Source organism: Panicum virgatum, chromosome 1N, assembly GCF_016808335.1.
Source record: "Panicum virgatum strain AP13 chromosome 1N, P.virgatum_v5, whole genome shotgun sequence".
Lineage (NCBI taxonomy): Eukaryota > Viridiplantae > Streptophyta > Magnoliopsida > Poales > Poaceae > Panicum > Panicum virgatum.
Genome location: NC_053145.1, coordinates 60,332,966 through 60,348,723, shown reverse-complemented (window position 1 = coordinate 60,348,723; position 15,758 = coordinate 60,332,966). Strand labels below are relative to the sequence as shown.

General features: G+C 46.1%; 1 protein-coding gene across 1 annotated transcript; it reads left to right on the top strand.

Annotated features, from left to right (window-relative positions):
- The first annotated feature begins 2,402 nt into the window (after positions 1-2,402).
- On the top strand, positions 2,403-4,061 carry LOC120657180 (U-box domain-containing protein 21-like). Its single transcript, XM_039935449.1, has one exon. It carries the CDS (start codon positions 2,468-2,470, stop codon positions 3,830-3,832), a length of 1,365 nt encoding a protein of 454 aa, XP_039791383.1. The 5' UTR covers positions 2,403-2,467; the 3' UTR covers positions 3,833-4,061.
- Positions 4,062-15,758: the final 11,697 nt, after the last annotated feature.

Genomic DNA, 15,758 nt, shown 5'->3' with positions numbered 1-15,758 from the left:
TCTAGGATTTAAAATTTATCCTAAAATAAGTCATTTTGTCCTATTTTGAAAGTGCGGGTGAATGTACGAATTAATTACTGCCAAATATGAGTAATAAATAGTGATAAACATAATTATTTTATTTTATTGTTAATTTTTCATAAAATTTCTAAAATAACTTGTATTTTAGGATGGAATGTGTACATCATAAATTTGGACACCCTCAGCATTTACATCTATGTATAGCTAGTTCGACGTGGTCAAATTACGTGTTGGGCCCTGGTGGTTGAGTGTTGATGCTGACTGATGGAGGCATGCACGTTACATGCATGGCTGCCGCTACTGAATCTGCTTGCATTGCTCAATCATACACACCCCCATCGATGGCCCATATCGTCTCTTGTCTATCCGCTCCACCCTATAGCAATTGCAGTGCTACACATATATACTAGATACTACTAGTTAATTGCATACACGTACGTTTTGGAGGAAATCTGAAGAGGTAGCAGGATGCTATCAACAGCTCCCAACCGAGACCTGTTCCTTGATTTGTTGCTGTAACAAATCCATGACGGCGAAACGAAGACTCGACCCGTGAGTCTAAGATCCTGTTTGAATCCAAAAAAAAGTAAATAAAAGTTTTTTTGGATCCAAACAGGAGTATTAATAGTGTGGGCTAAAGTTTAGCCAAGATTTTAAAAAACTCTAACAAAGATATGAGTGCTAAAAGATACTAAAGTTTAGCACTCAACTTTAAACCCTCCAAACACACCTAAGCCGGGCGAAGCGGCCGGCCACAAGTCATGGCGCCGTGCCTATTTAATTTCGTGTTCGCAACCAACCCGAACATGGCCGGCCGGTCTCGGGAGGTCCAAAAGTCCACTGAAAAATCTTTAGAAAACGAGACGGAAGATTAGGAAATTCGCGTGATGACAAGCGAGTGGTTTGATCTGCTGTTAGGCTGATGGTGTTCCGGTTCGTGACGATGCGCACCGTGATGAATGATTTTATTTTATTTTTGCCCGGGCTGCTTAGCTGTGGGCTCATGACTTGCCCGGGAAGAGCTAGAAGGCCTCGTCGTTCGATCGGCCAAGCTGGCAGTACTGTCACTCAATCGACCGACCGACGGGTGGACCCGGGCGTCAAAGTCGCCGGTCGTCGATCGGCACACGCACGCCAGCCGTAAAACGACTAGACTTCTGCTAGCGCACAGCAACGTACCCCCACGCTAGTGTGTGTTCGATTTTGATGTGTCCGTCAATGAACCAGTCTGGGCCAGGTTGGTGGAAAGCGTTCAACAAACTTTGGTGGGATCACATTTCACACCCCACCTATTGCAAGATTTTCAGTGTCAAACCCAACAACATACAATATACTTATTATTTACTTAAGCTCACACAGTCACACTAACAACATATATTGTCTGAACTGCACGAGAAGAAAGGAGCTAAAATTTATGCTTGATTCTCCAACTTTTCTAACTTCCACCCTTACACTTATTATATTATATATATAGAATCTATTATGGAATTATTTCGATCACTTATTATATTATATATATAGAATCTATTATGGAATTATTTCGATAGTTCATATATTTGGTAGTATAGATGTTGTTATATTTTTCTATAAATTTGGTCAAAGTTGGATAAATTTGATTTAGGACAAACATAACGTGTCATGTAAAAAGAACAAAGGGAATAAATATCAACTCTAGTAAAGTTTGAATGTTTCAAATAATTTCAATTAGATATTGTAATTCATCTCTTTTTATAAAATTATTAAAAGAGCTTGTGTGGGGGTGCTTCCTCTGGAAGGGTGTCAATGGGAGCAAAATTCACAGAAATATCAGTCGAATACTCAAATAAAGATTAGCAGTGTTATAGGGGCTATACTCGAACAATAATAAAATAACCGTGAATAAGAAATGTATTTTTTTTAGTGGGAATAAGAAATGTAAGTTAACTACTTTAGATCCATGTTCTCAACAAAGGTGGTTCATCCATACACATTCGAATAATTTATTACTTTTGAAAACTAGTGGAACTCCAAAGTGGGATGAATAAAGTTCCACTCCACCCAAACCAAACTCAAGGGCCGAAAATTCAGAAACGCAATCGGAAAACAAAAGTGAAGTGCAGGACAGAAGCAGCCATCCACCTCAGCCGAAAAAAAAAACAGCATTTGGCTATTCTCTGCCCGTGGCCGTGTACAATTCAAACTTGCGTTCAACGGTCAACATTCAAACTCCAATAATCCCAACGAACCAACACCTTCCCGTCCCCGCCCGCACCGCACCCTTCAAACCGCGCGGGCCCACACAGGCACGCAGCGCACGCCCCGTCTCGCTTCCGTTCAACGTTCCCGCCCGCAACCTATATATCCCCGTGTTTTCACCACGCCGACCACCGCAACCGGCACCACCCCCGTCAGCCGGCAGCCGCACAGCAAGCTGGGCACGTCTCAGTTCCATCCACCGGGAGCGAGGATGGTCACGCCGGTGTCCCGCTCTCGCCACCGCCCGCGCGCGGCGCGGGTGGCGGTGGCCGAGATCCCGCTCGCCACGAGGCGGACGACGAGGCAGCCGGCGCCGACGGCCGCGGAGGCGGCGGTGCCTGGCCACTTCCTGTGCCCGATCTCGCTGGAGATGATGCGGGACCCCGTGACGGCGCCGACGGGGATCACGTACGACCGCGACAGCGTGGAGGGGTGGCTGGAGCGGGGCCACGTCACGTGCCCCGTCACCGGCCGGCCGCTCCGGGCGGAGGACCTCATCCCGAACCACGCCACGCGGAGGATGATCCAGGAGTGGTGCGTCGCCAACCGCGCCCTCGGCGTGGAGCGCGTGCCCACGCCCCTCGTCCCCGTCTCCGCCGCCGACGCGGCCGAGCTCCTGGCGGCGGTGTCCGCGGCCGCGAGGCGAGGCGATGGGCCGGCGTGCCGGCAGCTGGCGGCCAGAGCCAGGGCGCTGGGGAAGGAGAGCGATCGCAACCGCCGGTGCCTTGTGGCAGGCGCAGCTGCCCGGGCGCTCTCTTCGGCGTTCGCTCAACTCGTTGACCGGCGGGCATGGGCGGCGTTGACCGCGACCGGCGCGCTGGAGGAGATCCTGGCCGCCTTGGTCGTGTTCTTCCCGCTCGACGAGGAGTCCAGGCGCCACATTGCCTCCCCGGCGTCGCTGGACGCCGTCGTCTCGATCATGTCCCACGGCGAGATCACCGCGCGGGTCAGCGCCGCCGTCGTGCTCCGTGAGGTCGCCTCGTCCTCCGACGCCCAATGCCTCGACGCCATGTCGTCCGAGACCAGCGGGATCCACGACGCGATCGTCAAGCTCCTGAAGAGGCCCGTGTCGCCGCAGGCGACCAAGGCCGCCCTGGTCACGGCTTACTACCTCGTCCAGAGCACCGACCGCGCGGCGTCCCGCCTGGTCGACCTCGGCATGGTGCAGCTCCTCGTCGAGCTGCTGGTCGACTGCGACAAGGGCACGACGGAGAAGGCGCTCGCGGTGCTGGACAGCCTTCTCCTCACGGAGGAAGGGCGCGGCAAGGCGTACGCGCACGCATTGGCCGTGCCGGTGCTGGTGAAGAAGATGCAGCACGTGTCGGACATGGCGACCGAGTTCGCCGTGTCGGCGCTGTGGCGGCTGTGCAAGAACTTGTCCGGCGAGGGGCCGTGCAAGGCCGAGGCGCTGCAGGTGGGCGCGTTCCAGAAGCTGCTCCTCCTGCTGCAGGTCGGCTGCATGGGCGTGACCAAGGAGAGGGCCAGCGAGCTGCTCCGGCTCCTCAACGGATCCAGAGGCGGCGTCGAGTGCATCGAGTCGGTGGATTTCAAGGGCCTCAAGAGACCCTTCGTGTGAGTGTGCAGATCGAGACTAGCTAGGTTAAGAAAACTAAGATGTGGATACAAGATACACAGACGGACAAACATAGTTAGGTTAATTTAGGAACTCTTCTCCTCCTTTTCTTTTTTTTTTGGGGACGAATTACACCCTTTTCCCCTCATCTTGTTCATGGCCATTTTGCAGTGGCGATACTGTTTATGACGATCATACAGCCAAGAAACAAAAAGCTCCAAGTTTCTGAAAATTCGCTTGCCGGTTTTGAATCTTGCTGGCGCTTCTGGTACGGAAGAGATGCCATGCCCCCTCGGCCGGTCGTCTGCTATTGCTGCTCAAAATTCAAAGCTGAGAACACGTTTTTTGACTGGACAGGAGGAAAGAATATTTTTACCATAATATATATACAATACTACTGCTATAGCAAGGCCGGACAGTACAGTACACACAGAAGAAGGTGTGAAGCAGTTGAGGATTACATTTTTTGTCTTTAGAAGGAAAGGGCCTCACATTTGAAAACTGAAGAAGAGCGTCACAGAAGAAGCAAGAGCAAGACACTGGCAAGAGACACGAGCAGTTAACCCATCTAAAATTAATGCGGCACAATATACCGAGAGTAGAAGATGAAGAAGGACTAGGTTGACCGCGTACTGTAGATGAGGGATAAAATGAAGCCTCGGATCATGTTAAGTTGGCTATTTTCCATCTTGAATTTCCGTGCCATCTTATCTCCATTGCTGCGATCGATGCAGTTCTTCCAGTCGTAGTGCTTTGTTTAGACGACGACCTGTGTATAGGGTGGTCTTTGCATGCATGCCTCAAGCTGTGATTCATGCATGTAATAGGTTCAGAAATGAATACTTTACAAAAAAGGTTCAGAAATGAATAGAGCACAAACCCAACTTTGGTATGGACATCGGCCGGCCGGCCGTCACTATACTTTGTTTGTATTGACGGTGGACTGTGTGTAGAGCTGGTAAAGGATTTTAATTTTTAGCCTAAAAAGCCGAATTCTAGTATTATATAATTTTAAGCTAAAAATATTAATGATCATTTTAAACTGTGAAGAATGTATTAGAATCATAATCCATTACCCATCCTAACTGTGCGTGCGCTCAAGAAGGCTCGCTTGGTTTTGGTCCCAGGAATAAACGTTATCCATGTGCTCTATTCCATTGTTCACACACGCCGAAAAGAAAATGGGAACATATCAGGTGCAAACCATAATTTTGTGAAAATCCGTGCAAACCACGGCAAAAAAGTAGTCTAAATTCACTAAAAAAATTACACATGTAGATGATATGATGCTATACAATTTTGTAAAATATCTTGTCCAAACTCGACTTCGTTTGTGAGATATAAAAATAACAAATTTCAATCCAGAAAGCTGTCCAAATGATTTGTTAGAAATTTGTTATTTTTATATCTCAAAAACAAAGTTGAGTTTGGACAAGATATTTTATAAGATTGTGTATCATCATATCATCTACATGTGTGATTTTTTTGGTGAATTTAGACGACCTTTTTGCCGTGGTTTGCACGAGTTTTCATGAAGACTGTGGTTTGCACTAAATACGTTCCCAAGAAAATTCCCTTTGCTTGCAGCGCTAGTTAGGACCTTCCTTTGTTGCTTTAACGTACCTTTTTCCTTTTTCCGGCCGAACACACAAACCCTTTCTTTTTTTTTTTTTGCGTCAACCTATGCATGTTGCACGATCTCCACTGATCGAGTACGTCACAAAAGGTTCAGGAGACACCAAAAGGAAGATCACGTCATATGAACCATGGATTCGTGATTCACATGAGCATTGAACTCTGGTCTTAATGCTCTCTTAGCTTCTTAATGCAATGATACGCAGCTCTACGTATTCTAAAAAAACATGATTTTTTCAAAAAAGAAAAAAAGAACATGAGCATTGAGCAAGCTGTAGTTGATACTGGTAACTGGTGAACCTCTTGCACATACTCTTTCTTTTTAGAAAAAAAAAGACTTGCACATATTAAGGATGAAAACGGTCGGAAATGATCGAAAGTGATACTGTTCAGTCATAAAATTTCTATATTGTGTACCAACCATTATGTGGTGTTTCTTTTCGGCCCTAGTTGTGTCAATTTTTGCTGGGTATGTTACCCCCTATTTGTATAGTTTTTGCGCCCGATTTTTTCTTTTAAAGGGGCGAATTTCCCCCTTTTAATAAATTTATGGAAAAAAGTTTGCCATCCTCTCATGATTTTTTTCCAGTAATTGCCGCAAAAAGATCCAAAAATAAAATAGAAAATCTAAACCTTATATATAGTAAGGATCATCAGGAACGGTCATATACCACTTCTACTGAAAATGAGCATGGCGCCGGCGTGGTAAACGGGATTTTCCTTTTTTTTTCACTTTCATCCCTACTTGCACGTACTTGACCAGCCAGCCTCCGTCACTTTCATCACCTGAGCGCCTAATTTTCACCGTCAAAGTTTCACGCAGCACAAGTTATCGATCCTAGCTAAAAAGACTCCATCAGCAACAAAGACTGGCCAACTGTCCCTATTTTCTTTCTGTGAGTGTACAATGACATCAAGTAGTGTAGACTAGACAATCAGAGAGTCCGAGTCATCTCCGTGACACCTATGCATATATAGTACTACTACTATCATTCAACAATTATCAGCAGTGACTTGTCCCATTAATTCTTCGTCACCGATTAGAACAAGAAGAAGAAATCCAAGGTGAAGTGTGAGCTAGAAATAAAGAAGGAAAAATGAACGCACGTACCCACGACGACCGACCTTGGAGTAGTCCCCGGGCGGACGGATGAATCGTCACGGCACCGACGGATCCGATCCGATGGACGCAGTCGCCGCCGGCCGGCCGTGTCCTGCTCGCCGTCGACTTGTCGCCTGAATTGTAGTTATGAAAGCGATCGGGTGCTCTAGTCTAAGAGGAGGAAGGTGTGAATTAGACACTATTAAAATCTTAATATATTGCTCCAACTAATTTGCACAAAACTTAAATTAGATCAAACTATCTAGATATGCAACTACGATTCACCTTAGTGTGAAACTCTCATCCCAAAAGAGTTTTGCAACCTATAGCTAATCCTAGCAAGATACTACACTCAAAAAGTAAAGGCACACAAGTTGCAATATGAGATGCGGAAGCTTAAAGGGAGGGATGAGAGGACGCGAACTTTCGACATGATGATTTATTCCGTGTTTCGGATTGCCACAAAGGCGTCCCTACATCCACGTTGTTGAAGCACTCACGAAGAGTATCGTTTCCCGGCAATCAAGTCTCTTCCGTGAACACAATCACGGTCACTTTGATCCTGATCTTCACTAAGGGAGATTGCCCACGAAGGAGGGGTCTCCGTCCCCCGCACAATGTCGTCGACGCCGCTCTACACCAAGCTGGAGGGTCGTTGACGTGCCGGCGAGCCACCAATGCTCCAAGGAGGCCTACAGGTTTGGTTCACTCTAGAACCACAACACAAGAATCTAAACCTTGCTTGATCACTCACTCAAGAGCTAACCTAGCACTAACACTTACAAAGATTGTGCTAAAAACTAAGGATTTGATCTTTATGCTCTTGGATGGCTTAGAGGTGTTCTTAGGTGTGAGTGCGATGTCCAGCAACTCCAGCAATCTTCAAATGGCCGGGGTGAGGCGTATATATAGGCCACCAAGTCTTGTAGCCGTTGCTCCAACGGTCAGCAGAAAACAGCATACCATCGGATGAACCGATGCCTCTGCCTGGGGTGGCGTCGGTTCATCCGGTCACTCTCAGACCCGAAGTAGCCATTGAGCTTCTGACGCACTGTCTGCGACACCACCGGTTTAACCGATGACTTTGTGTCGGTTAAACCGGCCACTCACAGCACTCAACTAGCTGTTGGGCTCTTTCTCTTCTGCTGACATCATTACACCATTGCTATGCTCCGATGCATCACCGGTTCAACCGGTGCTGAAGACTTGGCTCCTGCGCACTTGACATCGTCTCTTGAACATAATACATTGAATGCAACGATGCCTCTCATGACACCGTCGGTTCATCCGGTTCTTCATTTCTTTCTTCACTTGATCTCCAGAGGCGTACAGATTTGTGCCAATGCCAGGGCGTCGGATCTTCTGACAACCATCGGATGCACCGATGCTATGGGCATCGGTTCTTCCGGTGCTACTGATTTCAGTAGAACTCGTTCAATTCAGCGTTTCTTTGAGTTCTTTCTTTGTGTTTTGCTTTGTATGGCCTTTTTACTTCATTCCTGGAATTTAGAAATGTTCACTTAACAAAACCATTAATCCTATTAATTGTGTTGTCATACGATTACCAAAATCACTCGAAATAACATAAATGATGCCATGTTCGTTACAAGTTACCGCCACCTCTGTCGGTCCGGCCGGTCGTAAGCAGGTAGCTAGGAGAAATCAGAGCACAGGAAAGAAAAGGTCCGGCACTTCACTTACTCCAACGGCGACGGCAGAATTCTACTTCTACCCCGTCCAACAGCCAAACCAGTGAACTGTGCCTGTCTGGGCTCATCGATCGGACAGCTCACAGCTGCTACACGGTCCCCGGTCGATCCATAGCGCTATCAAGGAGGACCGAGACGGAGACGGAGACGGAGACGGAGACGGAGACGAGGACGGTGAACCAGGTCGATCTCCCTGCCGGTCACATCGCAAACTATTTAGGAGCAAGAACATCCATCGTCTTCACTGCAGGTCTTGTCCGCTTGCTTGTACATGGCCTGCCCGGTCCGGCCCGGCCATTCTTTGGGTCATCGCCAGGGTTCACGTATCCGACCGGTGACCGGTAACCGCCGGCCTCCGGTTCCGGTATACCGGTCCGGTTTGGCCGGTTACCGGTCGGAACCGGTGGAATTCAAATTTGAATTCAAACTTCCCCGTTCAACCAGTTCCGATCGGTATGCCGGTCGGTTAGACCGGTATACCGGCCGGTTTGGCCGGTATACCGGCCGGTTTGGATGGTAACCGGCCGGTTTGACTGGTACAGGTCAAATTCAAATTTTTTTCTTTTTTTTTTAAATTCAAATGCCCACAAAGTATACTAAATAAATGTTTGTACAACATATTTTAGTCTAAATGAACCCTCCAACTCTTTTTTATACTACTTTTACATTGTATTTGTATACTTTCGTATGCACGTTTTTTTTATTTAACTTATAAATTCCGCAAACCATACTAAATGAACGAATTTTTGAGAAAATTTGACACCATTAGATTCATCACACCTTGAAATATTTTTAGGAATTTTTTGAGAATTTTTCATTTTTTTGAATTCAAATTCAAAATTTGAATTTGGACCGGTTGGGAACCGGTCGGAACCGGAACCGGTCCGGACCGGTTTGACCGGTTACCGGTCAAACCGGACCGGTTCCCACCGGTAAGGTTAACCATGGTCATCGCATGCCGTTTCCATCTATCCGTTTTGATTTGCCCCGGTCTCTCGAGGCAATTCGGATGGTGATTGATGCTGGGATTGGCACACTAGCTAGAGATGTGCCGCGACGTTGCCGGTCTTTGGAACCTAGTGGGCTAGTGGCACGAGTACTATTCGTTACTGAAACAGTGAAACTACTGATGACCTGGAATTCAATCTGGAAATTCGAGTTCCAGGTGATTCATTTTGTGATGATTATCGGATCTGGGAATTCGGCAGGATAGCATATTTGGATTTGTTGTCTCTAAATGGTAGGAAGAAAGGCATGATACCAGTAGCATTTTCTTGGTCGAGGGAAGACCTCGGGTAAACTAAAGTTTATTTATCATATACTATATGCTAAAAAAAGGTAAGTGATTAAGCATGCGTAGTGAATCCATAAAAGACTAAGAGAAAGGGTAAGGTCTAGAATGATTGGCCACTAACATATGCTTGGCTTATGGATAACTGGGTCTTTCTTTCTTTTTCTTTTTTGTTTTTTAATTTAAAAAAGAGGGAGAATTTTAAGAAGATAAACTAGACGAGAAGACGACAGGATTCACAAAAAGAGATGGAATAAGTTCCAAAGGGGGACCAAAAAATATTTAGAATCAAGTTGTGCGCAGCAAAATTCCAAGCTCGAGTGCGTGCAGACGCAAATGGCAAACTCTTCCATGTGGCCATCTGGCACCTATCGACTTGTCGTTTTTGTACAGTTGAACCACACTGACTTGGACCGTCTACGCCAAGTCAGTCAGCCACTCATTTTTTTAGAGGAGTCAGTCTTGTTATTTTAGAGGAACCGGAATTTCATTTCACATATTACATTGTTGGATCCCTTACAAAAGCTTAGAGGAACTACGATATTACTAACTATGATATACTTCCTTCGTTCTAAATTATAAGTCATTTTAAGAATTTTGGAGAATAAAAGTTTTTAAATTTGATAAAATTTATATAACAAGATAATAACATTTTTGATACCAACTAATAAATATCATTAGATTCTTTATTAGCTATATTTTCATAGTGTATCTATTTGATGTCATAGATCTTTGTGTTTTTTATTATAATTTTGAGCAAACTTTCAGATGGTTTGATTTTTTAAATTTTTTGAAATGATTTATAATTAAAATGGAGATAGTACTAGCTAATTCACTACTGGAGGAGCCGCCGTCGAGTCGAGGACCAAGCACACCTCCCTATGTCAGGACGCCGCTGGAAGGGTAGGCGCTCACAGTCAGGCATTGTTTGGGACTGTGGCCAGCATAAGCGTGACGCGTCAAAATGCAGCTCCAACCCCGCTTCTCGTTTTTTGACGGCCGCATGTTGAAACTACAGTTTTTTCTGCGATGGGTGGTTCTGCAACGCGCGTTGGGCGTTTGGCAGGTATATTCTGCTTTTTTTGCCCAAACGCGCCACATAAACTGAAACAAACACGCCGTCAGTCAGGCAACGGAGGGAGGCTTCAAAAAAAAAAAAAACGGTGGCATACCTGTTGTCTTTTCGGGCCTTTGATTAACTGGGCTATGCTTTCTCTGTTCCCTATTGGGCCTGAGGCAGAGCTTATATATTAGGCCCAGTATATGAAGCCCGTTAGCTGCAGTCGTGCTACTACAGAGACGTGCCGTTTGAGTCAACCATCCATCATGCCTGTTGATCAGCACTTAACACATGTGTTGACGACGTCAGTGGACGGATGATGGAGAACCAATGGACGTCGATTGTCACCTTAAAAGCGACGTCAAATTGCCAATGGATTGACTCGTACATTGGCAATTTGAGCTCCTGGTACTGGTATGTATTGACTCTAGCAAAGCATGCCAACTTAACACAATTGGTTCTCCGATGGGAGAAGTGCTATAGAAATGTGTAGCAAAAATTCTAAGGATAACAACGGCCGCCGGTGACAAGGCAACCCACTAAGATGTTACCGGCAATGTGGCTGCAATCATCATATTCACCCACTATTACTAATTGAAGGTTTCTTTTGAAACATCCATGTGAAGTCATGTAGAGTCTTAGATGGACACCCTAAAAAATATCTTATTATTATTGATTGAAGGTTCCTTTTGAATATTTCACGTGAAAGCACGTAGGATCCTAGGTGGACACCTAAAAAAATAGAAATTCTAAAAGTTCTCAAAAAAATTAGAAACATCAGGCCATCAATCCGTCAACTCTAATTATAATAGTTATTTGATCAGTTATTTTTTCTAATAAATTATTCACCTCTACCATTATAAAAATAGATTAAAGTAATCCCTACACATATATCTAACTTACACACCTCTGTCATTATAAAAAAATTAAAGTAACCCCCTAATCTTCGTGTAAATTACACACCTATGCCATTATAAAAATAACGCAAATAACTCTCTAAATTTACATATAAATTATCCAATTATATCATTATTAAAAGTTAAAATAGCTGTAAATCTAAATCTAAATTATATAATGATACAAAATATTAAAGTGAACCAATATAAATTATAAATTACTATTCTATTATTATTAATATATTATTTATATAAATACCACCCACGATATGTGTCGCCGCGTATTCATGTATGATGGAATAGATAAGAATATCAATCCATAAATAAATAGTTCAATTAATTATATATTAAGCACACATGGATGGATGTGTGATTACCGCTGTGGCTTTTAGCTTTACTGATCTCAGTTCGTTTAGCGGACGCGCTTCGAATACGTAACTTTGAACTGTAATACTTTTGAACAGGGGCGGAGCCAGGTTATAAGTTGTGGGTGCGGACGCACCCACAAAAAAAAATCGAAAAGCTAACTATTACCCTTAAACTTTGATCATATTCGCTTGAAAATCATACATATTTTCTATTCATATGAAGTGCCTCACCCCCCTCAATTTCTCTACCACCATCCCTGCTTTTGAACCTTGTGTACTTTGTTCCATGAAATAAAGCGGGGAAACCTTTCTTCAAAAAAAAAAAAGATGGACGTGTGATACAAAATGAAATCTATTACAACTAGATAATGATAAATATGTATTTTAGAGTATGTGTTATAATATTTAATAAACAAAAAAATGTGAGATAGTGTTATCGCCATAAATTAACAGGATTAATTTATGGGCCGAAAGCAGGTTGGGCTTAAAGCAGAAGATTGAAGAAGGCTTGTAAATCGGCTCCTGCGTGAGTATTTGGGCCACATGGGCCATGTATTTATAGAATTAGTTCAAGATTAGAGATAGAGTCCGATCGGGACAAGATTAGTTTAGATTGTTTCCCAAGTCTCCGGACTATAAATATGTACCCTATGTTATTCGTGAAAAAGAACGACATCACGTCTCGCAAACAACAATCTCGGCGCATCGCCACCCCTAATCCTAGGGTTTCATCCAAGTAAGCGCCATGCTGCCCTGATCGCTTCTCGCGATTAGGGCAGTGTTGTTCTTGCTTTTACCTTGGTATTACTCGTACTGAAGCGTTTTTGATGGCGAGTAATGCTAGTTATCTTGATGTTCGTAGCATGGCTTTTAGTAGATCTATCGTGCCTTGTTGTTTATCATCTACGAATATCATGTTGTCTTTACGCGATCATGTCATCATCTTATACTAGCTCTTGTTGCATAGAGTTAGCTGCGTAAAGACAACATCCTGCTTCTTTCATGTTTAGTAGATCTGATCTGTTACGGTTTGCTCTTATTCTTGAGAGTTGGCGTAATATCTGCTAGGTTAGGCCTTGCAAACGGGTTGGATGATCCGGTGGCGTGTTAGATGCTCTGCTTTAGTCTTAACAGGAAATTGATCCGGGAATCGGCTCTCGCTAGTTCTTAGGCCTCTGTTTTTGGTTATGGTTTAGTTATCTGTTACGTTCATTAGGCCCAGTTACGTGTAGGATGTTCCGATCTAGCAGTGAAGCTTTTACCGTTGTGGATTAGATCAATTAGATTTAATTGAAGCAGTTTTATAGTTATTTGCTTTATCTGCCAATATCTGGATGCAACAGATCCCATCTGACACCGGGACTCGATCGGCTCTTTAAAGCCGATGCAAGAGTCGTCCCGGGGAGCCGACCACGGCTCGGACTTACGTTTCCACGTGTTTGTGTATGCAGGTCGATCATTACAAGCACGTCCGCACCTTCCTGATCGGGTATAGGTCAGGTGGCATGCCCTGCGTCTTCACAAGCCGCGCCGCGTTGTTGGAATTGCGTGCCGTCGACGAGGGAGCAGTGCCTGCCAGCGCCCCGGCGACCTCCCGGCTCTTCGTGTTGCCTGTCGCTGCTCACCGGTGGGTTTCGACCGACAACACATTCTGGTATGCCCGGTGGGACACTCATCAACAGCAACGCCCACCACAGAGATGACGGGAGTTCAAGATCAAGAACCCGCTCCCAAGCCCATCACGTATGAAGAGCTCCCTCCTGAACACAAGAAGAAGTATGACGAGATCAAAGCTCTGCTGGAAGCCGATCTCATCGGCTCTTTTGAGAGGACCCGCAACCATGGCATCAGGTGGAAGGTGTTCTCACCAGAAGGCGCTCTTGACAACGTAGATCTGTCTGTACCATCAGAAGAGCGCACCAGAGCCCTGCGCCAGGAGATGAACTACATGGTGGCCCATACGCTTCATCGGCACTCTCAGAGCCTGATGAACGAGCTCGAGCGCGTGGCACATCGCGTCATCCAAGAGATAATCAAGAACCAGTACTCTCCATCGGGACCAACCCTAGGGGGTCACACAGAGGAAGCTGCACTGCATTCTAGACCGCAATTGCCGTTCTCATTTGCGGCTCCAAAACCACAGAGCGCGCCGATCTACGTCGTCCACAAGATCGGCGGTGATCCTGGAGAAGGCCAGTTCCTCACCGAGCCACCCAAAGAGATCCCGTATGGCTACACGTGTGCCTACATCCCTGACAGTGTCAATCCAACACGCTCGGTGCAGATAGTAAACCCAAGAGCTTCTGGAGCAGACGCGGAGAAACAAGCGTGGCTGGCAAAGTACGCTACTGGGCCGAGTGCTGAGCCATCGGCCCCAGGAGTCCTTAGTGTGGAGCAGGTCAGTGCAATACTGAGAGATCAGGTTGGCATCCTGCCCAAGAGGAAAGCGATCGGCTATTCCAAGCCGTATCCCAGTGACTACGATTTGATCCCATTGCCACCCAAGTATCGGCTCCCTGAGTTCACCAAGTTCAACGGGTCAGAAGAAGCCAGCTCCATAGAGCACGTGAGCCGATACTTAACGCAGCTTGGGATGATCTCAGTATCAGATCCGCTGAGGGTCCGGTTCTTCGGCCAATCTCTTACAGGCCTAGCTTTTGGATGGTACGCGTCGTTGGCTCCAGATTTGATTCGAACATGAAGGCAGCTGGAAGATCAATTCCATACCCAGTATCACTCAGAGGCTGCTGAAGCTGGAATTGCCGACCTCGCCCAAGTCAGGCAAAAGCAAGGAGAGACTGTGTCAGAGTATATACAGCGCTTCAGAGAGGTCAAGAACCGATGCTACTCATCGCGCATCACAGAGAAGGAGGCAGTTGACTTGGCTGTTCTGGGGCTCGCTAAGCCGATCAAGGACCTGGCTTTCCAGCTTTAGTTCACATCTCTGGCGCACCTGGTGCAGAAGCTTACGATATATGAGCTCTATCATCCTGAGTTGTACCAGGATAAGTTCAAGCGCCATGTAACACATGGCCCAGGCGGATGAATCTGATGACTCTGGCGAAGAGCAAGAAGTGGCCACGGTAGAGTGGACTCGGGGGGCAAACCCCGTCCCGTGCAAATGGATCAAGCAGCAAGGGCTTGTGAAGGGCTTTGACTTCGACGTGACCAAAGCAGAGCAGATATTTGATCTGCTCCTCAAAGAAAAACAGCTGAAGCTCCCAGAAAATCACAAGCTACCGACGCCACAAGAGCTGCAGGGAAGGCTGTACTGTAAATGGCACCACTCGTTCACTCATGCCACGGGCGAATGTAAGGAGCTGCGTCGTCAGATCCAATCGGCTATCGAGCAAGGCCGATTAATTTTGGCTCAACACACGATGAAGGTCGACACAAAGCCCTTCCCACAAGCCAACGTGGTAGAGTTGTCGGACTTCACTCCTACGGGCCAAAATTTTTCATTCCAAATCAACATGGCGGGGCACGTACACCGTCATGACGAGCAAAGGAGAGAGGCCGTTTCTGGCAAACGGCCCCAGGATCAGAATGAGCCAGGGCGACAACATATTACTGAAGAGCAAGTGCGTCACATCCGTAACCAGCTTCCTGCTTTCGATCGGCTCCTGGAAAAATATGAATATCAGCACAAGCTGCGTCGCCGATATCAATCGGAAGAGGAGGAGTACGAGTACCGCACAGGGAGGACGCTGGGAAGGCGCCAGGCTGTACGTGACCACTGGCATTGCCCGTTCTTCAGGTACTGTTGGAATTCCGGCATGAGACGATTGCCTACCAATCTACCATAGATGATTGCTTGGAGTGCAGGCCTCGGACACGCCAGCCAGGCGAAACATCAGTGTTCCGGCGC

Excerpts from the sequence above, each read along its gene's own strand:
- LOC120657180 (XM_039935449.1), top strand. The coding sequence starts at position 2,468 with ATGGTCACGCCGGTGTCCCGCTCTCGCCACCGCCCGCGCGCGGCGCGG.